Source organism: Amblyomma maculatum, chromosome 5 (genome assembly GCF_055883805.1).
Source record: "Amblyomma maculatum isolate TAMU_Amacu chromosome 5, ASM5588380v1, whole genome shotgun sequence".
In the NCBI taxonomy this organism is placed as follows: domain Eukaryota; kingdom Metazoa; phylum Arthropoda; class Arachnida; order Ixodida; family Ixodidae; genus Amblyomma; species Amblyomma maculatum.
In genome coordinates, this window is record NC_139348.1 from 140,031,211 (window position 1) to 140,056,668 (window position 25,458).

A 25,458-nucleotide genomic window follows, 5' to 3' on the forward strand; every position below is an offset into this window, starting at 1 on the left:
CGATTAATAATAAAGCTCAATAATTCAAAATAAGAAATTAAGAAATAAAAATATAATAACTATACAAGGAGTGCGAAATTTAAAATAAAAAGAGAACAAGAGTTGTAAAATAAAATAATAAAAACTAAAAAATGCCGAGTTATTGTGTCGTAGTCGGTCGTAGCTAAAACATTTAAACCGGCGAGTCATCATGCCATAGTCTGTCATTGCTAATGAACTGAAAGTGATTAGACGTTGTAGCTTTGTACGTTTGACTAAGTGTGCTAAATCATTTAATCATATACCGTCGTAACTAAAAGTGTAGATGGAGCAAATAAGCGCACGCTATCGGGTCTACTGTTAAGGCGATTACCTTAAATATACTCACTGAAAAAATTGTATGAGGCAATAACCTCACATTTTCTCACACAATCTCATTCAATTCGCATAAGAAATCACATACAAGTCGCATATAATTGCATAAGAGAGGGTGTCATAGCTTCTTGTACATTATCATAAATTATGTACAATATCTTATGATAATAATGTGAACTGTATGAGAGTCTATGCGATTAATAAAGATTTTATGAGGTTATTGCCACGTAGAACTTTTGGTTTTTCAGTACTGCTCCTTACAAGTACTCCTCCTAATGCTTTTCTCTTCCTTCTCCAATATATAATCCAACTAATAATCCAGCTAATTCGCATTTCCTTCGTGTCAGATTTTTTTTTTTTTTACTTATTTTGCTTTTCTTTATGATGGGCAACAGTGCAAAGCGACGATAGGAGAAACAAGCGTCAAAAATAAAATCGAGACCGGTGGTTAGTGAAAGGTTCGCTGCTTCCATCTTCCAGTCATTAGTCCCCTTGTTTTAAGCGAAACGCTCGCAGTTCCGTTCCCAGGAAGTCAGTGTGTTTATTACCCCCGGACTTGCCTCTACAACCACAACCCGTCAAATGGAAGGCCAGACGTTCTCATGAGGCCACGCTTTGTAAATACGCTGTGGAGACGCGAAACCCGCACAAGAAAGCGGCACGGACAGCAACAACAGCAACAGCACAAGCACCAAACAAGCAGTATGCAGCCGGTCGCTGCTTGCCTTTCGCGCGACGCTGCAGCTGCGGGCTCGCTCCTTACCCCTCTGCTCGCTCGTGGCCCGCTTGTCAAACCCGAGCGCGAGGAGAGAGACGTCGGCCTGCAAACGCACTCACTTGCATTCGTCTCTGGGCCTGCTCGGCTGGCGCCTACAGCGGCGGCGTCTTTCCGCATAGGCAAGTGCCGCGCAAGCATCGATCGTTTCTTATAGTGCTACTGCCAATACTGTTGCTTGCTTTAGTATAGCTTGCACGCTGGCTGTTGGCATCATTTGTATGCATCTCATAATAACTCCCGCATTTGCCCTCCATTTGTTTGCTGATTAGCTTGTGCTCTATCTTGCAAGCGGCACCGGCTTAATATTTAAACGTTAGCCCTCTCATTTCATAACCACTGACCATTTCCTATCTCTTATTGGCACTTTCTATTAATGCCGATACGATGTGAAGCATTGAACTGCCGCCGTCCCTGCGTACTACTTGGGACGCATTTCAGCAATCTTCAGCCAACTTAACAGCTTTCTGTAAGACTGTAGGACCTTAGGACCATTTTGATTGTAGAGTTCTTACGCCCAGACCTCAGACAGTTTAAGATATATGTACAAACCTGATGAAGGAGTGGAGAGTGTGGGTAGCAAAACATTCGGCTCCTGATAGCATCATGCAACGAGGCGACATGCGTTGATGTCTCTCTAGGCAGCTGGCGAACGCGTCACACGTGCAAGATAACTTAGCGGCCAAGATGAAAGCTGTTCATCGAGCGAGGCCATTGTAAACTAACCGTGTGTTCAATTGGTCCCGTGACGTAATTTCATAGTGATTACAGTAACAATAAACACATTCGGTTCTTTAGCGTCAATTTTCTACGGTGTTAATTGTTACCGTTACAAAGGGAAGAATCACTTGGTGGGCTTCTTAGGAAACTTTCACAGGATTCCTTTTTAAGGTATCCGTCCCCATGTCTCGACCTAAGCCTGCTATTTCCTTCACTGAGCTGAGAAAAGTAACAGTAAAAGTGCGTGCAGATTGACATCGCTGCGACAAGTATTCGAAAGGTTGCGGGCAAGTTAATCTAAAAATTCAAAACACACGAATTTATTAGCGGAGAAAACGTTCTGCAAAAAGCCATCGGCTGCGGTAGCGGTCGTAATCTGCGCATCGCAGTGATTAGATGAAGTAATGTAGCGCTACAATTAGCAAAATAATATCTGTCAACCAAGTTTAAATTACCAAATAAGATTTTGTGCTCTTTTATGTAACTACAAATCCCTTAAAAATTCGCAGCGTTCTGGAGCACTGCATTTGACGAATCACAGCATTTCTATCATGCTATCGCATTTTCACAATGACGAAAAAAACCCTCGAATTACCTACACACTTCACTAAACAAAAATAGACGTATTCATTTTCAATACAGTTGATTTACAAAAACACAAAGGTATAATTTCAAAAATTATTATTTCCGAGAAAACCTCCTCCTTACAAAAAACCCAACGAAAAAATTGTAAAACACGCTTATGCATGGGGTTTTATTTGTTTCAAGGTATTTATTACCCTAGGTGAATAATATCTGTAGAGAAGCGCTGTTTCTATCCGCGGGCATTATACTTACAAAGTGTACATTCGGGGCGCGACAGGAAAAGCATGTATATCCCGGACCGATTGGCTGCAAGTAGCTGATACCATTTCTATAAATCGAAACCTAAATACAGAAAACAATGAACTCGTCGGTTAGACAGAGATAATAGATAATTGCACGATCCGCTTCTTTTCTATTGAAAGTGAACTATGCGTCTTCAACCCGGCCAGCACGCACTGCTGATAGGAGAGGGCCGGCCGTTCCAAGGTACAAAGAACATTATCTTCCTCTGGACGCTTTTCAGGCGCATTAATTTTCGGCGTTTGGCTCGTCTTTGCCAGGACGTCGATATGTTTGTCTCAACGGGGATAGCTTAAGCAGCAGCGACCGTGGTTGCCTATCGTCCTACCTTTAGAATGGAGAGCTCCCACTTGTTCCATATGGATAGCAATCTGATTCATCGGTAAATAGGCGCATAGTTTTCTGCCATGCCTCGTACAGCGCCCACCTGGCATGCCCTCCACACAGTTCTCGCCCTAGAGTACACCATTGTTTCTCATTCAATTTTAGCTGCACTGTCGATGCTGTGACCGAATACAATTTTGGTCACGAAATATTTTCCCTCCACAAGCTGCTCATTCGCGACATAAACTTAGCCCATGGTTAGTGCATGTTACCCAAACAAGAATCTAATCAAAATACGAAATTATAAGCGCAAGAATTTTGATGCAACCTACCTGCTTATTGGAAACAAACATCAAAAGCACAAATTCTTTAAGGGTGTGAGTGACCATCGGAATAATAGGGAGCCGGGGCGGCCCCTGTAAACTGTTGCAAACCGCATACGTTTTTTTAGAAATTTTATCCTGCGTGCTATGGACATAAAGATACTGAACTAGAAGCGGAAAACCCATTGGTCGATGACGGTTCATGTACAACTAGTTCTCTCCCCATCTCCTATTTCATGACAGAAGGGATGAAATGTAGGGCGACCAGCTCACTGCTCTTGACTCTCCCAAGACTTACTATACTACCGCCGCTGTTTCGTACTCCGTGACATGAAGTACCATCGAGGCATTGTTGGAATGTTTGATTAAACGTTCTGAAACTGTACCTTCAATATACCACCAGCTGCTCATTAACGAGCACTAGCAACGAATAGCAAAACGTTCACTCCTCTCCGCCACTGAAATGCAGCCGCTCCGGCAGAGATTCGATCGCTTTTCCTGGTCACAGTGAGTGAACTCCGGGGCTGATGAGCCACGCCGGTGGGTTTAAATAGTAATTTACACGTCATATTGTCCTGTTTATATTTGTAGCTCTTGAGTACATAATAATGACAAGTAATTGGTCCCAATAAAACTTTCACGCCTCAATGCTTACTTCCTTCTATATTAGCGGCTCGCGAAAAAAAAATGCAACACGAATGGCTCTGAGCAGTTTTTCAGTACAGCAGCATCACCGCGGTCAATTGAGACCTCGAAGCGGAAGAAAATCACTTTGACTTCTTGTCAGCACCCTGGCATGGGAGTCGCTCATTTATTGTGAAATAATTGTTTACTTCTTAACGCAAACAAAAACACCGCTGTAAATAGTAAATTTGCTGTCTCCCGTGCTCGTGTCTTTTGCTTAAAAGCCACATCAGCACTTCCTTTTGGACGATCTGCAGCGCATAAAGCTTCAGATGCATCGTAGAAAAGCCCCGCATAAATTAAGCAGTTTCATTTGTGTTTAACGCTTTTAATTATTGTTACACAACAACTGCTGTGTCTAAGATATGCATTAATGCGGAAACATACTTTGGAAGGGAATTGTTTTTTGCAAACAGGTTTGCCCATACCAAAGGAAAGTCTACGGTATTAATAGTTCCACATGCAACGAGCAATTCATGGCATAAGCATAGTCCTGGACTTCAGCCGAACGCTACCTAGCATTGATCTAACCCCAATAGTTACACGTGCAATAAGCCCTTCGTGGCATCAGCATCCCCTTCATGGATCACTGCCTTGTCGTGGCGGAGGGGCTTGCGAAACTCGATGAAGTCGTGAGCTCTGCTGTGTAGGGCCACCCAAGATAGACAGGTCACGGCAGAGAGTTCTGACAAAATGTGATTCACTGGAGAAGGTAATGGCAACCCACTCCAATATTTCGTGCCAAGAAAACCCTATGACCAGTCACAATAGCATTAATGATATATGGCGCCGGAAGATGAGACCCCCAGGCTGGAAGGCATCCCACATGTTATTGGGGATGAACAAAGGGCGATTCCTAGTAGTTCCAGGACGAATGAAGCGGCTGGGCTAAAGCCAAAAGGACGCTTAGTTGTGGATGTGTCGGGAAGCGACCGGAAAGTCCGATGTTGCAAGGAGATATATCACATAGCAACGTGGAATGTAAGATCTCTGACGCAAGGTAAACTGGATGTCGTCAAGCGAAAAATGGACAGATTAAACATTGATATCTTGGGTATCAGCGAGTTCAAGTGGACCGGAATGGGAGAATTTAATTCCGGCGACCATTATGTCTTTTATTGTGGGCACGAATCCAGAAGAAGGAATGGGGTCGCTGTAATAGTAAACAGATGAATGGGCGAAGCAGTGCTAGGGTACAACCCCAAAAACGACCGAATGATTTCACTTCGGATCCAAGGTCAGCCTTTCAACATAACAGTTATCCAAGTCTAAGCACCAACCACTACTGCTGAAGAAGCTGACGTTGAGAGATTTTATGCTGAGCTGCAATGCCTTTTAGACCGCACTCCCTATCAGACGTCCTTTTTCTCATTGGAGACTGGAATGCTAAGGTGGGGAGTGAAGAAATATCCGGAATTACAGGCAAGTTCGGTCTCGGTGAGGCAAATGAAGCTGGGCAGAGGCTAGTAGAGTTTTGTCAAGAAAATAACCTGACCATAGCGAATACTCATTTTCAACAGCACAAGAAGCGCCTGTACACATGGACTTCGCCGGACGGTCTGTACAGGAATCAGATCGATTATATTCTTTGCCGGCAGAGATGGAGAAGCGCTATACAAGCAGTAAAAACAAGGCCTGGGGCCGATTGTAGCACCGATCATCAGCTTCTTGTTGCCAAAATTAAGCTTCGATTGAGGAAAACGCAGAAAACTAGAAGGCCTTTCAGGTATGATCTGGATCAAATTCCATTAGAATATGCTGGGGAAGTGAGGAATCGATTTCAATAATTAGATCTAGAAGACAGAGAGCCTGAAGAGATGTGAACTGATGTGCGTGATATAATACAAGAAGTTGCTACTAAGGTAGTTCCAAAGCAAAAGAAATGCAAGAAAGCAAACTGGTTATCTGAAGAGGCTTTGCAAATAGCTGAGGAAAGGAGGATGGCAAAAGTTATGGTGGAAAAAGAAAGATGCAAGGCTCTCAATGCGGATTTTCAGAAAATCACAAGAAGAGATAAGAATGCCTTCCTGAACATACAGTGCCAAGCAGTTGAGGACAACAGCCAATTAGGGAACACAAGAGCTCTGTATAAGACAATCAAAGATATCAAAGGAAGCTTCTGTGCTAAGCTGGGCGTGATAAAGGACAAACAAGGCAGGGACCTCACGGAAGCCTCAGAGATAAAGAAGAGGTGGCAGGAATACACGGAAGAACTGTACAAGAAGGACCCGGATGTGCAAACCCAACATAAGACGGCTGTGATTACTGATCTCGAGCCGGGCATCCTGAAGAGAGAAATTGAATGGGCCTTAGCTGCAGCCTTGCTAAGAACAAAGCTAGCGGAATTGATGGCATCCCAGCTAAGTTGCTTCTAAACCTCAACCATGAGGACGCTGTTAACGTTCTGTATACATTATGTCAGCAAATTTGGGCAACCTTGCAGTGGCCACAAGATTGGAAGAGGTCAGTTTACATCCCTATTCCAAAGAAAGGCAGTGCCAAAGATTGTTCCAACTACCGCACGATCGCGGTTATTTCGCATGCTAGCAAGGTGATGTTGGAAATCCTCCTAGGTAGGCTGCAGCAGTATGTTGATCGGGAGCTTCCGGACGTGCAAGATGGGTTTCGCAAGGGCAGAGGAACTAGAGACCAGATTGCCAACCTTCGCTGGATCATGGAAAAAGCAGGAGAGTTCCAAAAACCCATCTACTTCTGCTTTATTGATTATGCGAAAGCTTTTGACTGCGTAGATCACAGCAGATTGTGGCAAGCTATCCAAGAGATGGGAGTTCCAAATCACCTCATCTATCTCCTCAGGAACCTGTAATAAGTGCAAGAGGCCACAGTCAGAACTGGGCATGGTCTTACTGATTGGTTTTCGATTGAGAAAGGAGTGAGACAAGGCTGCATACTGTCGGCCTGCATATTTAACCTATATGCTGAGTGCATCATGAGGAAGGCCGGTCTGGATGAGTCTTCAGCTGGAGTGAAGATTGCTGGGAAACGTATCAACAACCTTAGATATGCGGATGATACCACTTTAATGGCAGAAAGTGAAGTGGAACTCAAGCGACTTTTGATGCGCGTACAAGAAGACAGTGAGACATTTGGGCTTAAACTGAACATTAAAAAGACAAAGATCATGGCGTCTTGCCCCATCAAGTCCTGGAGCATCAAGGGACAAGAAGTGGAAGCTGTGACAGATTTTCTCTTCTCGGGCTCCAAGACAACCCCGGAAGGAGACTGCAGTCATGAAATTAGGAGACGCCTACTTCTGGGAAAGAAAGCCATGGCTAGCCTTGACCGCCTAGTAAAGAGCAGAGACATTAGTCTGCCAACCAAGATCCGTATAACTCGTGCTATGGTATTTCCAGTTGTGATGTATGTATGCTAAAGTTGGACTGTGAAGAAGGCTGACCGCCGAATAATTGGCGCGTTTGTATTGTGGTGCTGGCGGAGAATCTTGAGAGTTCGTTGGACGGCCAGAAGATGAAATCAGTCGATATTGTCGACCATAAACCGAGACTGCTTATTGGAGGGTCAAATTCTAAAGTTAAAGCTCAGCTACTTTGGTCATCTGATGAGAAGAGAGGAGTCGCTGGAGAAAGATTTGATGTTGGGAAAGAATGAGGGTCACCGGAGAAGGGTTAGGCAGCGAACGCGATGGTTATATGGCATCCTCGAGGCGCTGCAGATGAAGTTATGTGATGTTAGGAAGATAGTGAGAGACCGGAAAGCGTGGCGTGATATGGTCCATAAGGTCACGAAGAGTCGGACACGACTGAACGACTGAACTGAACTGAACTGGCATCAGCATATATAGTCCTGAGCTTCAGCCGTACTCTACCTAACATTGATCTAACCCATGTAATTTATGTACATCCTCGCGAATATTCTGATCAATCTCCTGTGTAACAATTAGGAGCTACTTTTCGTAGCAAAACAGCGAAATGGCGCGAGATCAATCATCAAAGCACCAAAAACATTTTTCTAAATGTCGGACTAACTTGTCCACCCGTTCATTCTATACACATTAATGGTGCTCTCGGAAATTCACGTTCGTAAGTTTTCAGTCACTGACGTGCGGCACCTGTAAAGCCATCCTAACAACCTAACATGTGCCCCAGCCTGGCACTGTCCGGAGCAGCTGTTTTGAGACCTGATGAAGCCGCTTCCATAATAACATGCCATGATAGCATTCCACGTGAAAAGTGCGTAGCAGTCCGCGGCCAACCGCTGTTCAAGTTGGAAGCGGCTGCTACCTCACTGCGACTCGACAGCCTGATTTAAGTACAGCACTGATTTTTTTTTTCTGCCGCATTCAGGAATTTTAAACTATAGATGGGCTGTTTGTGCTGCATACCGATTATAGTATGATTCCACGTGCGTACATCTTATCAACTCTCAGAAGGAGTGGTCGGAGAATTGGAGGCCTATTTGCAGCGGGCATTCATTGAAGTTTTTCTAGTTGAAGAAATTAGCGTTCGTTGCACTTAACAGAAATTGTCTTGGTTGGATGGCACAGCATATCCACCCCTGCTGTGCTGATGCCAATTATTGCCACCATATTAGAAACAGGGGTTTGTACTTGGGCTATTAATAAGGAATATAGATAACTTGAGTTTGACTCCTGGTCATTAGACTTGCAATAGGCATAAATGTTACACCGAAATGTTGGTACGTTGTCTTTCAAACATGTCGTTACGTCGGTGAATTCGAACCCACAAAAACTTCAGAGGGCGCTATTACCTTTCTAACTTCAAGACTTGAGTACGATATCATTGATGAGACGGGAGAGCATGCATTAGAGTTGAATATGCTGGTGAACAGTAGTAGGTTATACCACGGGAACATTCTTATTCAGGAAAGCAGCCTAACTTTCACTTACAAGCTGGCTAACATTTATTAATCGTATCATTAAAGAGAAGAGCTTCAATGCACACGTATTTGTAACAGCGTCAATTTAGCTCTGAATGAGAGACTAACCGACTCATTGTCAACCTAGTAATTGCCATTCAAATGGGTTTCTGTATCAGTGGTTATAAAAATGAAAAGGATAAGAACTCACAGGCCTTATGACTAGAACATAAAAGCAAACACTGTAAAAATCACGTGTTCACTAAATAAAGTTAGAGGAGAAAGAGTTGAAAATGCGTAGCGGGCGCAGCGGCGCCAAGCGGCGGTAACGACTGCGTTAAAAACAGATAGCCTTTTTTAGGCCTCAGGTGTCAATCGAGAACGAGATGGCTACTGCTCCTTTCGTTTCCTCTTAAAGCGTTTGCAAATTTCAATACAGGAGCATGCTTGGTGAAGTGTATGCTATTGTGGAAGATCAGCGAAAAAGTCTCTTTAATTAAAGGTCATAGTTTCGGTCCCAAATCTACCTCTCCTCATTTTATGTCGACATCGTATCAGATCAAGGTGTGCAGGTCTCACCTGTACAAAAGAGAACAACTAGTTTACATGAAAACTATTTTTCAATCTACAGGTGTTTGGTTCCACTTGGCATTCTAAAACCTGTTTGTTTTGGCGCACACAGGAACACTAAAGAATATGATATCATCACTTTAAAGCAAAATGCTCGAAAAACACCCGGAGTGGTTGGCAATGAAGTGATGGCAGAAATGACTGATTGTTTATTTTTCACGACCAAACAGACTTGCCTCACGCGAGCAAGAATCCACGTTAGCGATGACTACTTTCCATCACAGCCATAGTTGTTTACCGAAAAAGCGTGCGCTTTGTAAAAGACGCAAAGAAAAAACGACCGACGACGTAGCAACTGAGTCAAGGCAGTTGCTACACACCTCCATACACGCTCATTTTTGCACTGCGCTGTGTCCATCGCTGCAGACCCGACACGAGTAGGTGAGCAGACCTTTGGTGCATGTGTGCAACGTTGTAGCGTTTTCCTTTTCACCAGTTCAATCGCCGGTTGTCCTTTCAACATCGAGAAAAAAAAAAACACGCTTCCACACGTAGCTCATGCAGACTTCATATTTTACTACGCGAAACACCGTTTTACTTTTCTGCTCGCTTTTACGCAATTTAGCAGAAATTGTCAGACTCGTTACAAATTTCAAAAACGAAATAGGAGGATTCTTAATGAAAACTGACTGCCGAATGATTACTTTTTCAATTCAGGCGAGGTTAAACAGGACAAATAAAATTATATTACATCTGATTTAAAACATTGCCTGCAGGAATACATTTAGGTTATGCTACCAAGTTCAACATTCTTAGAAAACTTGCTCGCTGCGCTCGCTATCCAACATCTATATCACCCGTTTCCGACGTCGAGAGTGGAAAAGTTGTTTAAGGCAAATTACTCCTGCCTGCAGCGCGTACTTGGGTAAAAAGCTCCGAATTTTAAATTCATAACAGCTGTACACACATGTAGCCTAGAATTGAGCTCGAGCGCTCAATTCTATCAGGCTTAAAATATATATCAGAAAGATAAAAGGAGGAATTCGTGACTTCGTGTGGGATAACAGTGTGCAGTTCTGTTTGCGCCGTTAACTAAATCGTTACGTGGAGGGAACGTTTTCCTGCTGTCTAAAAGTTAAATCACAACCAGTCTAACCAGCTGAGTTGAAAGGTTTCAGTTCCCCTCAGAAACCCACTGTACATTTCACCTCTAAACTGCAGCTGTGATAACTCTAACGTGACAAACGTGTTCAGACGTTGCGGAGACGGCACTAACCGGTGGAACTGCGTGCCCTGTGCCGCATTTGTAATTGCAAGTCCGGAGCCCGAGGGTGGCGTCACTGCTAACCAGACATGACAGTAATTGAATTACAGTATAAATTACTGTAATTAAAATTCTTTTTTTGTAATTTTGTAATGCAATGAATTGCTTTTTAGTTTGGTAATTTAGTAATGCAATTATTTATTTTTAGTAATTTCGCAGCAAAATTAATTAACTCCTTTCTAAATTACTTTTACTAAAGTGCGCCACTACTCTTTTAATAGACAACAAAGTAGAGTGCCGCGAAAGTATGAACGACGTGCGGTAAGCCGAAGCCAGCGTACAGATCGGCAAAAGGAGACAATTGAGCAGGGCAGTGCGTCTGAGACCTCGTGTGTAGCAGGGTCACTTAGTGCGGCTATCCCATGGCAACTATTCTCCAAGCAGCAGGATACAAGGCGTCAAGGAAATACCGAAGGGGGAAAGATGGTGCAAGAAGGCTGGTTGAAAACTAGTTGGGAGCGCGGCGCAGTGGCACTCCCTGTTGCGTCGGCTAGGGCACAGTGGTGCCTAGTTACACTTGCCACCACGGGGCGAGGGAGGATTGGGGTTGGGGGAGATAGGCGGAAGAGTCCATGACGTGAGCCACCGTGGCTTGAGCACAAGATGCCGACGTCGATTCTCGGGACTGCGGAAGCAATAAATAACCTAGCTTCTTCGGGCCCTTCAAATGGCGGAGCCAGCTGGCGGGTCAGCAAGACACTGGGTTCGCCAGTCATTTCACGATCGTTCGACCATGCTTCTGCTTTTGTTGCTTTTGATGTCATTTATTTATTTATTTTGCTTCTGCTTTTGTTTCTGTAATGGCAAGTGCTGTAAGAAAGGGCGAAGGAATAGCTCTCTGGGACGGAATTTGGCGGGAAGCGAAAGAATTTGCGTGCTTCGCGTCTGGAGAGCAAATTGTTGCTTCGTTTACTAGATTTACTTAGTTTTTGCATGGATGGAAACTAGAAAGTAATTTAAAAGTAATTGAAGTACTCAGTAGAAAAAATTGTAATTTCATTACTTTTTGGGAGCAGTAATGAATAATGTAATTGATTACTTTTCTGCGATATTCAGCAAAGTAATTAGTAATGTAATTTAATTCCTTTTCAAAAGTAATTTTGCCATGTATGCTGCTAACAAACGAACGTGCAGCTAGAAAGTCAGATACCACTGTCAGCATAACACGCACCATTGCCAGACATACGTCATTGCCAGAACTTGCGAGACACGTGGAGTCAGCATCAGGAAGGGTGTAGAGAGGAGATTGTTTAGCAGATCGAGGTCTTGATCTCACTGTAGATTTAGGGAGTGAACATCTAACTCTAGACCTCAAAGCCAAAACGGATACATTTAAATCTACCCTACTTATCAGAAGTAATGAAACGCGCAGATTCTTTTTCAGCGATATATGGAGCACTTACGATATAAGTCTGTAAAATGAGGAGAACCCTTATATCACTCTTCCAGCCCTTCTGACCAGCAGGGGTAACCGTAAGGCCTCCACTAACCGACTCTGGGACAAATCCTCGTAGCTGGGTTGATTGCAGAAAATACGGGACCTTTTTTTTATGTGATGATTGTTATGGTGCACTCAAAATATATGAAGAAGTCGCGTTGAACAGCTCTTGTAAAGCACTGCTCTAAATTTTCGTGGAATGCTCATAGCACAGGGGCGCATTTTGCATTTTGCCTCCATTAAAACACGCTAATAGGAGCCAGGTTCGGCCCAGGGTACTCGGCTGAGCAGCCCAGCGCCGTAACCAAGAGTAGCAGGAAAAGAAAGCGGTGAGGGCAGGCGAGGGGGGCGAAGAAAAGCAACAAAGAAAAAATAATGGAAATAAAGAAAAATACAGAAAGAAAGATAAACTAGGATGGGCTAAACAAAAATGAAATTTGCCAGGTCCGCACCGCCAGAGGCACAACTATAATTAAGCCAATTAATCATGAAAACATTGGTCGTGAGCGAAACAGATATTTCGCGCAAATAAAAATAACAGATGAAAAAAAGCAATGCAGGACTGCACTTCATCAGCGAGGCTAAGCTGAGGCTACTGATCAGAGGATGCGAACCCGACTGCGGCAGCTGCGTTTCGATGAAGGCGAAACGCAAAGGCGTCCTTTTGCCGTGCGATGTGAGTGCACGTTAAAGCTCCAGACTGTTCATTTAGTTCACGAACTGTTTTAAAGAGGTTGGTCGATCGTTACATTGTTGCGTACTGTCTTGTTTTATTAGATGGGTCTGAAACGCCGTCCGTCAGATGTGCCTCTGGTCAGCGTGGAGGCATTGTCTCTACAGGCAATCAATCTATGCTCCACAAGCTAATCGTCTGATTTGACATCCTTGATTGATGAATATTCGCCCCGCAAAGTTGATGAAAGGTTCTGTATCCGAATAAAAATGTTTGAATTGCATTGAACATAGTTGGTAACTAAACAACCAAAAAGGGATAACTGCTGCAGAAAATGGAAATTCTTAATGCCTTTTTGAATAGCGATAGCTTGTGGAACTCTGCAAAAGAAGACCGGGAAACCAAGCGCTACGATTGGAATTCAAGTCGGCAAAGAGCGGAGTTTTTACCCTTCTGAGTGGCGTCAATCGCCGTTACTTTCCTTGTAAAATATAGCAGTCTTCAAATGATTTAAGCAGAGCATGGTTTTTGATAAATCATCTCAGAGGGATGTGTTAAAGAAAACGGTTCCTTTTTTACTCTTTTACAAACCTCCAAAAGCTGTGGCAGATGCCTGCAACGCGCACTTTGTAATCGCCTTCCAATGAGCTGTCCCCCCTTTAGTAAACACTCGGTTAACGTTAACTCAATTCATATACCATGTATTAGCTTTTCTGCCACGAATTTCGAGGTGTTAAATTGAAGGAATACTTTTTTTAGCTTCCGCCCAAACACGCCACTTGCATGGATATAATAAAATATCTGCACATCCTCCGAAATAATTTTAATGTTCTTAGAGATACTATCCTTCGTTTAATGAATGGTTTCTCCTGGATCATGATGAAGCATCGTAACGCCTAAAAACTGCATCTTCATTGCCTCCACACAAGTCAGGGAAAAGGATAATAAGATTGAAAACTATACACCAATTTCTATTTTTTCAGTACTTCCTCAAGTAATATAAAAATTTCTTTCCTGACCAGTCACCAATTTGGCGTTGTTTTTGAGCTTGGCTGCACTACTTGAGGAATTTTCAGATAAACACTTCATGGCTCTGGATCAGAATCTTTCCACATGTGCGCTTTTCTTAGATTTATCTAAAGCGTTTCTCACCGTGAACCATCCAGTCTTGTTAAGCAAACTGAATTTTGGGGATTCCGCAAGCTCTTTTAAAACATTCTTAAAACATTTCGTGGAGGCACTTAGATATCTGAAGGGCGGTAAGGCGAAATCCTTTCCTGCGACTTCTTGCACTCATTTGCTTTCTTTTCTATTTTTCTTCCTCTTTTGCTTTTTTTTTTACTCTAACTTTTTTCTCTTTTGGTTTTCTTTCTCTCTTTTCTTCTGTTCTATTTCTTACCAAGCTTATCGGGGGCCACGAATACACGTTTAACGTCTACTCGATTACCTATCTTTCTCATATCTTTTCATTTTTTGGATCTCTCTCCCGTGGGCTTTTATTCCTGCTCATTCTAGGTGGATTCATACTCTAAAAAATAGTTGTGGCTATTAAGACAAGCGGCTGCTTAGGGTAGGCAGCTTTGACAAGGCAGCAAATTTTATAAATTAAGCCATCTTTTATGAATGTTAAGCCTTCGTTCGCTCTACACTTGCAAGAATGGTTCCCATCCTTACGCATTAATAGATTCCAATATGTTCTTGCTGTGTTCTTGCTATGTTCTTGCTGTATTCTTGCTGTGTTCCAAACTCTGTCTGTATGAATTCAGGGTGTCTAGGGCCCAGTCAGGTGACCACGCGTGTCACCTTTAGCCCTCTTCACTCAGACAATTCTGTCTAAATTAAAAAGTAAACTCAAACCCATTTTACCATCAAGAATAAAAGCAAAGCTTAGCCAATGTTCAGGTGCTCTAGCTTCCGTTGCTCGCTTGCAGATAAGATAAATGTACACCACCGCTTTGGCATCGTTTATCAAACTTCTGCTTAATTGTCAAAGCCAAGAGTGCTAACGAACAGTGCCTGACATTCAACTTCGCTCACGCAGCTACTCGACCTCGGTGCCGGCCGCCCACGAACAGCATCACAGCAGAGCCATGGCACTGGAGTCCGGACTAGAACCTGAAGTGCACGACCAGCATGTGCACCGTCGGTGACAGATAAAAACACCATTGTCACAGAAACAGAAAGCATCGCACGAGCAAGCTCGCACTCTTGAACTGCCACCATTTCTGCCAACCCTGCACAGAGATAGTGATCTACTAACAACTCCGCAAAAACAAGGGTGAAGCTGGAAGTCACTTAACACCTCGCACCTGCTCAGAGTGCGCAGTTCGACCTTAAAAAGAACAGAAGGCATCTTCGAGTGTGGTTAACTAAAAAATTTTAACGAAGAGCAGAAAAATGTCAGCTTCGTCCCGAAGCCTGAATTCAATGATTCCACTACTACAAGGTTACGGCAAGTCCACTGGACTTCACTGATATCATCAGTCATCGTTATTATTACCGGCCTTCAAGTGAGTGACTAGTCGCTTGATAATCCAGTGATATTCGAACTATGATCAAGTCTTCAAAGAAAAGAAATTGGTACACCTGTTGAACCTCTATAAAACCGTCGGTGACCATTGCATCCATTTCTGCTCCCCCAGGTTAATCGATGGCCGTACTGCAATCCTTTCATTGTGTTGTCAACTTTAGACTGCTAGATGACTTTAGTCTCCCAATGTAGTCATGACTAACAGAATCTATTCAGACCAAGAAATAACAGGGAATTAATTTAAATAAAAAAGCACTGACTCTATCTTTATATTTCACTAGGACCCCATTGTGCACTCCAAGCTTGTAGTCCAGATTTTCGGGTTACTGTACAGGTCCAGATCATTGAACGAACGCTCCTCAATCCGACATTTGTAGCTATGGCTGCGAATCCTGCCGATGGACATTTACAGGTGCCCTCAGAAGCAACCAGAACCACGGTCACATTCGTACCAGCCCACGAGCCAGACATGACGTCGACTACCCATGTCGAATGCTGGATGGCAACCGTCGGCATCTTGCTGTCTTCGTTGGGCTTCTTCTGCGTCTGCCTGGGCCTATCCTATAGGTTTTTTGTGGTGACCTTGATCGGCTACGTCATGGCTCCTGTGGGCGTTATCCTCTTTGTTGCGTTTCTCTTCGTCTACCAGACGAGTCGCAGGCTTCAGTGCCAAGCGGCGACAGCAGGGGAAGAAAGTGTGGCGTTGAAGTGTGACGGGTCCATTAGTGATCCTGGTACTGGCGAGATGCCCATGGTTGTGGTGAGAACGACGAACGGGAAAGCAGCTGGAGCCATCGAGACTATTGTGGCCCGCGCGTCGGACCTCACTTCCGATAACGTGAACAATCTTCGGGACAGCCACGTATGAATAATTCCAATTCTGTTAGTTTGCTTGAACTCGCGAGTTAATGCGAGGAGTGAAAAAAACGGTAACGTATATTTTTATTTTGCGAAAAAAATACTCTTCAGAACGTAGCAAAGCTGAGAACACTCATCAAAGCCTCAGATTGTACCAGCTGCCCCTTTCATCATTAACTTATTCCAAATTCCTGCATTAAATAGCATTCTGGCGAACTATATTGTCCAACTGTACAGGGTAGCTATAGCAATCAGCAAATGTTCATGCAGGATCGTGAACTGCAGGAGTCAAAAGTCTTACTGTGCAGCCGTGGATACAGAGTGTGCCTGATAGATTATTTCTACGGATACAGTATACATCCACCCCCTTAGTGCTTAAAGTGCGGCATAGAGGTTATGAGCGACGAAAGAGGTGTACTAGCGTAACGACGAAGTCTTCTCTAAATGCAGCTGACTACAAACAATGAATATATTTATCTGCTTCTCCTATTAATGTATTTTTGTATAATGTCTGTCACTTTTTGTGATTTTATTCAGCGCTCCAATTGCCGGGCTAGTGCAACACATGACCACATAGGCTTATTATGAATCATGTTGTGAATCTACAATATTGAAAGAATGTTGTCATTTCTTCCTGTACATCATCCTACGCCACAAGGACCAACAGTATTTTACAGCAGCAATCAATACAACGCGGATGTCTCACACAGCTTCTATATGTAACATCTCCAGAGATTACATTGCATTGTTGCGAAGCATACCGCCTTTTTATATGTATAGGCGAAGAACTTTCCAGTTTCTTTTTCTGTGATTTTTAGATACAGCTCAACCTCTCAAACTAAGCTCACTTTCGATGACAATTTTTCATCTCGCTGTTTGCAAAGAGGGGTGGCCTGAGGTGCAATTCATGTTCGCTATTGTGGTGGTGTTCTACATAAATTTTATTGCGCTTTTTGCCGGTTCCCCAATCACCCTCTAGTGGCACTCTCCACAGCCACTCCATCAAAACGTTCGCGTCTGCGTGCATGCACAGCTTGGTGTATGTCAAAGGAGCTTTGAGGCTCGGCTCCCCTGAAAGCGAAACAAATGCCTACACGTGGCATTTCAGGGACCTGTCTTCCAGTTTTCTTTTCATTTTTCTTCGACGACATGGCTCTTGAAACGATATACATTACTAGTCAAAGCAGCAACGGATGCATCGTGGAGAACATCGGCGTGCTGCATATACCTAATTTGGTTAGATGATTGGAATCAGTCTAATATGTTAAACACCTGGCTTCAATCGTCGTTGCTGACATTCTGCCTGAGCAGTATGCTGGTAACTTGGCTGGCCGACAACCCTGAGTTCTTGATTTTGTTTTCATTTTTCAGCTGTGCTATTGGACGCCTAAATTACTTGGTGACTACTAACCAGCAGCTTTTTCCTGGTTACCGCTAAGTAAATAAACTTTACGGAAGGAAAACCATACTGTTTGCTAAGTTTATAATTCTCACCTTGCTGTCAGCGGGATCGGATGACTTGGGAGGAATGCGTGTCTGCCCGTAACACGAAAGTTCATTGCATTTGTTCGCGAATGATTGTTACTCAGACATCACATCTGAGTCTTGGTGACAGCTCCACCCTTTGAATGCTCCTAACTACAAAAAGAAAAATCTAGGTCAAAAGATCCGAATTCACATATTTGACGTGTTAGCGGAGATTCTTTTTTCAAGCAAATGTAATTCGTGATTTTTGTATCAGATGCAACGAACTATGACCTGCCTTATCGTGCACAGATGTTCACTTCAGTTCAGTTCAGAAAATAGCATCTTCCCCCCTGGAAGATGCTATTTTCCTGGGGGGGAAGCAGTGTTTTAGGCACTTCAAGGCTCAGCTCAAGGTAGTAGGACTGATTTCTCTGAAACTTTTGACAATATTCAAGAAATAACTAAGTGCAGTGATCAAAAGCCATTTATACTAAAGCCTTTCGCTCCTGCGTATCTTTGAAATGTGAAGCATATCTGACGCAGCTTTCGCAACAATCTCACCTATACTCTCCACGTGCTCACAACGATTATATGTAGATCTAAACGAGCGGCCTTGTTCTATGCGTTTCAACCATCAACAGCCTTTATCCTCATCATGTTTTCCGCGATAGAGTAGAACAATCATTGCTTTGGGACATAGGCTATTAAATGCGTGGACGACCACTTTTATCCTCGTAGAAGCACGTGTCACTTGCTTCAAGTACCATTTACGAAAGTTGGCACCAAACACAATCACTTCCGCTCACGTTCATATTGGCGCAGCATAAAGAACAAACTATTTTTCATATAAAAGTAACTCTTCATTAAAGCGGTCATAGCAGTGTGTTGATTTTGTCATATACCTGTGCATTTTGCCGATTGCTTGCGCAACTTTGCCAAAGTAGCGCCCATAAAATATTTTTGCACGGTCATTTTTCGCAGGGGTTACTGCTGCATTATGCTTGAATAATTGTGCAATAAAATGCATTAAGTGCGCACTGTTCGCTTCTTATTTCTCAGCCTCTTCTTTCTCTCGTGGTGCCGGAACTCAAAGTCTGCCAAAAAATGCGTCCTGTTTTACCGACGAACTTGCAGGTGCTACCCAACTCGGGTGACACCTGACCAAACGGTTATTCGCCGTGTCCATTCCCCATTCTCTTCACCCGTTTCTTTTTACCTCAGTAAAGCCAGGGTGACAATAAAGCTCCTGTCGTGGTCGAACTTCGAGCAACTCAGCAGGGTTCTCTACCGTACTGTGTTAACTCAAGGTGAGCTTCCATCTTATTTAGGGCGGGTATAGGTTTCTAATGAGGGAATTGCCACATTCATTTGTTAATTTCACTCTTTGCTAGTTTTGCAAAGCATCCAAAGTGCATCTCCTGTAGGGTTAGATGACGATAACTGTCCCTTGACAACAGCGCTGATCAATACACAATCAAAGACGACCAAAGGCACAGACACTAGTGACGTACCATGCATAGAGGCCGTCGAAGCATGCGCAAGCAGCAGCTCACGCTAACCATTCTCCCGGAAATTCATGCTGCTACTAAATAGCACCCCATATACTTCACATTCACATGTGTAGCGCAGTACGAAGCAACAATGTACCAAGCATACCTTTTTTTTTTTTTTCGTTCGCTTCCTCTACATCCTGTCCCGCGCCTAATGCATATGGTTTCACGACGCGTTTTTTATCCATTGCAGGCGAGTTAGCCTAGCGACATTTAATATCGCATTCTTTCAATCGTTAAGGATTCATTGTTTCATTCACTCATTATGTTCATCGTGCCTGCGTGCTCCTGGTGAAAAAAGTAGAAACCAAGGACACCTTTCCGAACAGTACCAACTAGTTATGTGTCGCAAAACCCCACGCCGCCCCATGCGTGTCCGTTATGGAAAAAGCGCGCCGATTGCACTGAATTGCATTGGCCTGACTTTCCATCTACGTGTGATACTTCCAGGTGGTCCTTTTCATACCGCGAACTCGGGGAGACTCGTTTCCCACTGCACGCCGCTTTGACCGTTATCGAGCTCTCTTAGGCGCGCGGGTGTTGTTTGTGCAATATTTCCCCTCCGCCGCCAGGTGTAGCTATCGTAAAGATTTATCTTCTATCTTCCTATCGATTTCTTTGTTTTCGATTTATAGCTTCTCCCCTCGCAGAGATTACAAACAAGTTCGATGCGCACTCCTCTTCCACTCCTTCTCTGCTCGAAAGAGTTTCACCGCGCCGTCGCCGGCACCCTCAGCCAGTTCCTGCTGTGTACTTTCAAGAGAAGTGCTACAGGTTCAAAACAGTGTCACGCGCCTCTCGCCAAACCACCACCTGCGCTCGCTACAGCCGCTTAAATTGCGCGTACTCTCTTCGCCGCCTTAGGAGGAGAGTGAATAAGGTGAAGAGAGGAGGAGCGCAGAATATTGCCGACGCAGACCGGTGTTGTTGGGCGGAAGATGTGCGCGCTCGCGACCATCGGAACGGCGGGCGGCGCTTACCTTGGACCTTGCCGGCTGTTCCGCCGTCACATCCTGCCCTCCCTCAGCACCTATCAGTTCCCTCGCTCGCGTCAGTTGTGCGAAAGACGACAGATGCTTGTCACCTGGACGGGCTGTGTGCGTGTGTTGCAAAACGCGTTCGTTTTAAAGCCAATCTACTCCTCTTGACATGAGCTGGATAACCCAGACAGCGGTTTGCGAAATGCATGGTGCGCGGGAGACCGAACTACGAGTGATCTATTAACTATTTTGCAAATGCGGTTCCACAGTTACACTAATACAGTGTACTCGGGTACTGCAAGCAATATACAAAACGCAGGAAACCTGAAGCTAACTGCGAATGTGAACTAGCATGAGCACAATTACTTTTTTCAGGGGCGAGGCCGTGGTGCTCACACCGTACTGCCGCTCCATATCCACACCACCCGCTATAGGAGTGGCGGTATGACGCAGGGTCGCGCGTGCAGCCTGCATTTACATGACGAATTATTCTGTCTGTGCCGGCGTAGAAGGTCGATGCTCGAGGACAAAAAGCGACACGGTGAAACGTTCACAGCGTATTGCCAGACTGCAAACACGAGGGGAGACGCACACAAATGGTGAAGGGTGAAGAAACCCACAAACAGGAGGTTATCTCTCGTCTCGTGGTCACCATTCGACTCCCATTAATCTTTGAACTGAGCCAGACGTACCTTTAGTAACGCCCTTGAAACGCGGGAGCGTTCTTTAAGAAGTGCCGGTATCAAACCTTTATTCCAGTGCAGGTATTCTCCAGTTTCAGAATTAATGGATGAAAATCATGTTCGACTACACTCAATATAGTTTCACAGTCTGTTTCAAAAGCTATTCAGGATGTTTCCAGCTAACCTTCCTAATCAATTCGACTCCTATCTATATTTTCACTGAGCCAGACGTAACTTTAGTAACGCCGTACTGAAAAAATTGTATGAGGGAATAATCTCACATTTTCTCACACAATCTCCCTAAATTCACATACGAAAACACATAGAAGTCACATATAATTGCATAAGGTGTCACAGTTTCTTGTACATTATCATAAATTATGTACAATATTTTATGGGAATGATGTGCACCGCTTTAGAGTCTATCTGATTAGATGAGTTTTTATGAGGTTATTGCCCCGTAGAACTTTTGGTTTTTCAGTAGGGCGCCCTTGAAACGCGGGAGCGTTCTTTATGAAGTGCCGGCATCAAACCTTTATTTCAGTGCAGGTATTCTCCAGTTACATAATTAATGGATGAAAAGCATGTTCGACTGCACTCAATATAGTTTCACAGTCTGTTTCAAAAGCTATTCAGGATATTTCCCGCTAAGCTTCCTAATCAAGGGAGTTTTCTGACCGAATTCTACCTAGCCACAAGCGATGCTCCCCAAAACCAGTAAACATATTTTCTATTTTAGACGCTACATCGAACTATGGGAAATCCCCAATCGGTAATGCGTACCGTTTCATTCTAGGCCAACGGCATCAACCAGCATACTGCCAGTTGTTCTCCAGACACACAGCGAAACAACCACCAGGGTTGGAAATCTGAGGCTTTTACAGGTACTACGAACAAAAAGCGATCTTGACCTGGATTTGTTCGTTTCCGTTCTTTGTGAGGCACTTGCTTTCATTTAAAAGAGATTTCCTAGGCCAGATGAGAAGCCACGTTGTACAGGTGCATACGCGGTAAAGTAGCGAGGTCAGGACTTAGAGTCGGAAAGCCCCCTTGCACACAAGGTAGGAAGCCGACGATATTGTGCGTAATCGTTGTGGAATCACAGGTTATAGCGTACACACACACACAAGCTGCAGCCAAATCGGCTGTCCTGGTTGCTCCGGCTTTCGTTCGCCTCCAAGTTATCCTAGTTGTGGCTTGCACCGCTTCCCCTTTCCTCTAAGAGAGCTAATGCAACTCAGCGGGTCAGCCACTCTTCCCTCCCGCTCCCTCCCTATATATATATATAAGAAAAGAAGCCAACAGTCGGAGAGGCCAAGGAAATGTAGGTTTTTTTTTTTTTACTTTTGATATATTTGCTTTTGACCTGCATTAGCGTTGTAATGAATTTAGGATGAAAAATAATTAATTCAAAGTAGATGGAAAAACAACTCGCCAATGGTGGGAACTGAACCTACAACCTCCGAATATCGCTTCTGGTGCTCTTTACAACTGGGCTACAGCGACCACTGTCATACGTTCCACTCCTTGGGTATTTATGTTGCCTGTTACCAAACCTTGAGAGTGTTCAATAGCGCTACCCTAGAGACAGAGGGAGAGAGAGAGAGGGAGAAGAATAAAATCTAAGTTAAGTATTTCATTTCCTTAATTTATTACTTTTTAATATTTATTTATTTATTTATTTATTTATTTATTTATTTATTTATTTATTTATTTATTTATTTATTTATTTATTTATTTATTCTCGCCAAGTCAGACAGCTAGAAATCCGGGCTTGCCCAAGACTCCAGTGATTATCTGAGAAGTGAACCTCATCAGCGAAAGTGAACCTTTGCGTCTTTCGACACGCTGGTTAGAGCGTTTTCGCAATTGAAACTTGTGGGCGATTCCTCTGCCCGAGGCATGCGCACGACAAAACACACAGTGGGCCGTGTAACGAACATTCTTTATCTCACAGGGATCTTGTCGTCCGGGTGGCTGCGGGTCGTTTCCGTGGAGAGCCGGGAGGGAAGCGGGAGCGACGAGCCAGGGACCAGGAAGCGCCAGGGACCAAGAAGCACGCGACGGCGGCGCGTGCCTTCTTTTATAGCCCCCTCGCGCGGGACCGGTTATCCCCGCGCGAGCGGGGAGAGGGAAACAGGCACGCGCGCAGGGAGCATTGGGAAGTGGCGCGGCCTTCGAAAGCGCGGCGCGCCACGAGCCCTACATCTTCCCCCCCCTCAGCGTCCGACCCGGGCTCCGCCAACAGCCGGGCCATGTCCATGTCCGAGCCCGGGTCGGCGTAAAATATGAAGCCTTGTCGCCAGGCTCTGGCGGGATGCCATGCCATCTCAGCTGGTCCGTGGAAGCAGCAGGCATGGCGGGACTGTTCCGGCTGGTCCCTCTCCGGCAGCGGCCACATCCTCGGGGTCACAGCGCAGCTGGGCTCGGCCACGGATACGCCTGGCAGCGGCCCTGAGCTGCTATTCTACATCGCTGACCCCTCTCCACGTGGCGCCTTGCTGGATGTACATTGCAGCAGGCGTTTCCGCCACGGGCACACCTGGCTTCCTGAGGCCTGTACTCCAGGCCTGGGCAGCGGGCTCCAATCCAACTCGTTGAAGACGGCCAGCATGGCCGCGCTGGTCACGATGATGGGCCACCAACCACTACAAACTAGGGGGGTACCCCCTGTTTAAGTGGCCCCTCCTTGAACCATGCGCTGGGTGCGGTTTCCCGCCCCAGCGACGGTAGTTCATCTGGCTGCTGCAAAATCTTATCAGAATGCATTCTGAAAGAAGCAAAGACGTTAGACAAAGTAGTGCACTACCTTGGCCTTAGGTTATAGCGTCGGTTGCGAACCGGGTTGCTACCTGTACGCCTTACTTTGGGGGAGATCGCTGCATCACTTTGAGCTTCCCCCGCTTCGCAGTTATCGTCCTTGCGAAGGTGGTAAGCTTTCAAGTCTGCGACGTGCACCGGACCAGCGGTTTCACCGCTCGCCAACAACCGCAGCTGGTAGGTGAGTGGCGTAGTCCGTGCCGTAACTTCGAACGGTCCAACCCACTTGTGCGCTAGCGACGCGGCGAAACCACGCGCTGCGTTACTAAGCGGGTGCGTTCTTTTCAGTACCAAGTCGCCCGTGTTGAAAACGACGTGACGACGACCTTTGTTGTACTGATCCGCTTGCTCCATGCGCGCGACATCGAGGTTTTCACGAGCCGCGCGCTGCGCTGCCTCAAGGCGCTCGCGGAGCTTTGCCGCGTACTGTGTAAGCGGAGGGGGCGCGGGCCCCGCCGCGTCAAGTAGGGCGTTCTCTAGCGGAAAAGCGATCTCTTTCCCAAAATTCAAGTAAGCAGGTGTCATACCCACCGACCTGTTCACGGTTGTTCTAGTGGCGAAAGCCAGTTCGGACAACCGTGCGTCCCAATCTCTGTGCTGCTCGGTCGTCGCAACCAGCATACTCTTAACATTCCGATTCACTCTCTCGGTTATGTTGCTCTGAGCGTGGTAGGGACTCGTTTTCCTGTGGCGGATTTGAAGCGCCCGACAGGAATCAACAAAGACTTTGCTTGTGAAATACGAAGCATTGTCTGTAATCAAGTCGGAAGGGAAACCGAAACGAGTGAATGTCTCCAACAGTTTCTCCCAAATCCGTTCTGACACCAGCTTCCTAAGGGGGAAAACCTCAACCCACTTGGAATAGTGGTCCGTTATTACCAGGATATATTGGTGTCCGCGCGCGGAGCGAGGGAGGGGTCCCATGATATCGCACGCGACCACTTGCCACGGATAGTTGCTAACTACCGGCTTCATCATGCCAGCGGGTTTCCCCGCCCGAGGCTTGGCTACCTGGCAAACAGGACATGTACGGGCGTAACCCAGCACATCCTTTCTCATACCTGGCCAGGTCGCGACACGGCATAACTTGTCGTAAGTCTTACTGCCGCTGCCATGGCCTGCCAGCGCTGAGTCATGGAAGTACTGGAGGAATCGTTTCCGCAACTTCCTCGGGACCACGACTCGGAAGGGGGATGCAATCGCCTCTTCCTCGTCAAGTTGGGGGATGTAGCGGAGCAGTAAGCCATCCTTGCCCAGCAGATACGCGTCGTACTTGCCCTCAACGTTCCCGGTGCAAGCTGCACTACTCGCAAGCTCTGTCAGCACCCGCTGGCATAGACCATCTGCTTTCTGGGCCTCAATTAGCTCTTCCCTACTGACCGCTACTCCCCAAGACAGATTTCTCTCTGCCTCACTTCTTGGCAGGCGAGTAGTCGCCGCCACCAGCTGCTGCGTCTTCTCTCTCTCGCAGCACCGCGCGGCAACTCTGTCCGCCTCCTTTCTCTTTTTACCTACGCAGGGCGCGACACTCGCGTCCGCCCTCTCCTCCTCTCCACTAGCGGCGACGCCGCTTTCATCAGAGCTGGTCTGCGCCTCTTCTGCGCTTCTGCCAGCCTTCAACGGTGCGCGCGATAACGCATCGG

General features: G+C 45.3%; 1 protein-coding gene across 1 annotated transcript; it reads left to right on the forward strand.

Annotated features, from left to right (window-relative positions):
- Window positions 1-15,234: 15,234 nt before the first annotated feature.
- Window positions 15,235-17,211, forward strand: LOC146189742 (uncharacterized). The gene has a single exon (XM_084603320.1). The coding sequence runs from the start codon at window positions 15,837-15,839 to the stop codon at window positions 16,323-16,325; it is 489 nt and encodes a 162-aa protein (XP_084459446.1). The 5' UTR covers window positions 15,235-15,836; the 3' UTR covers window positions 16,326-17,211.
- The last annotated feature ends 8,247 nt before the right edge of the window (window positions 17,212-25,458 follow it).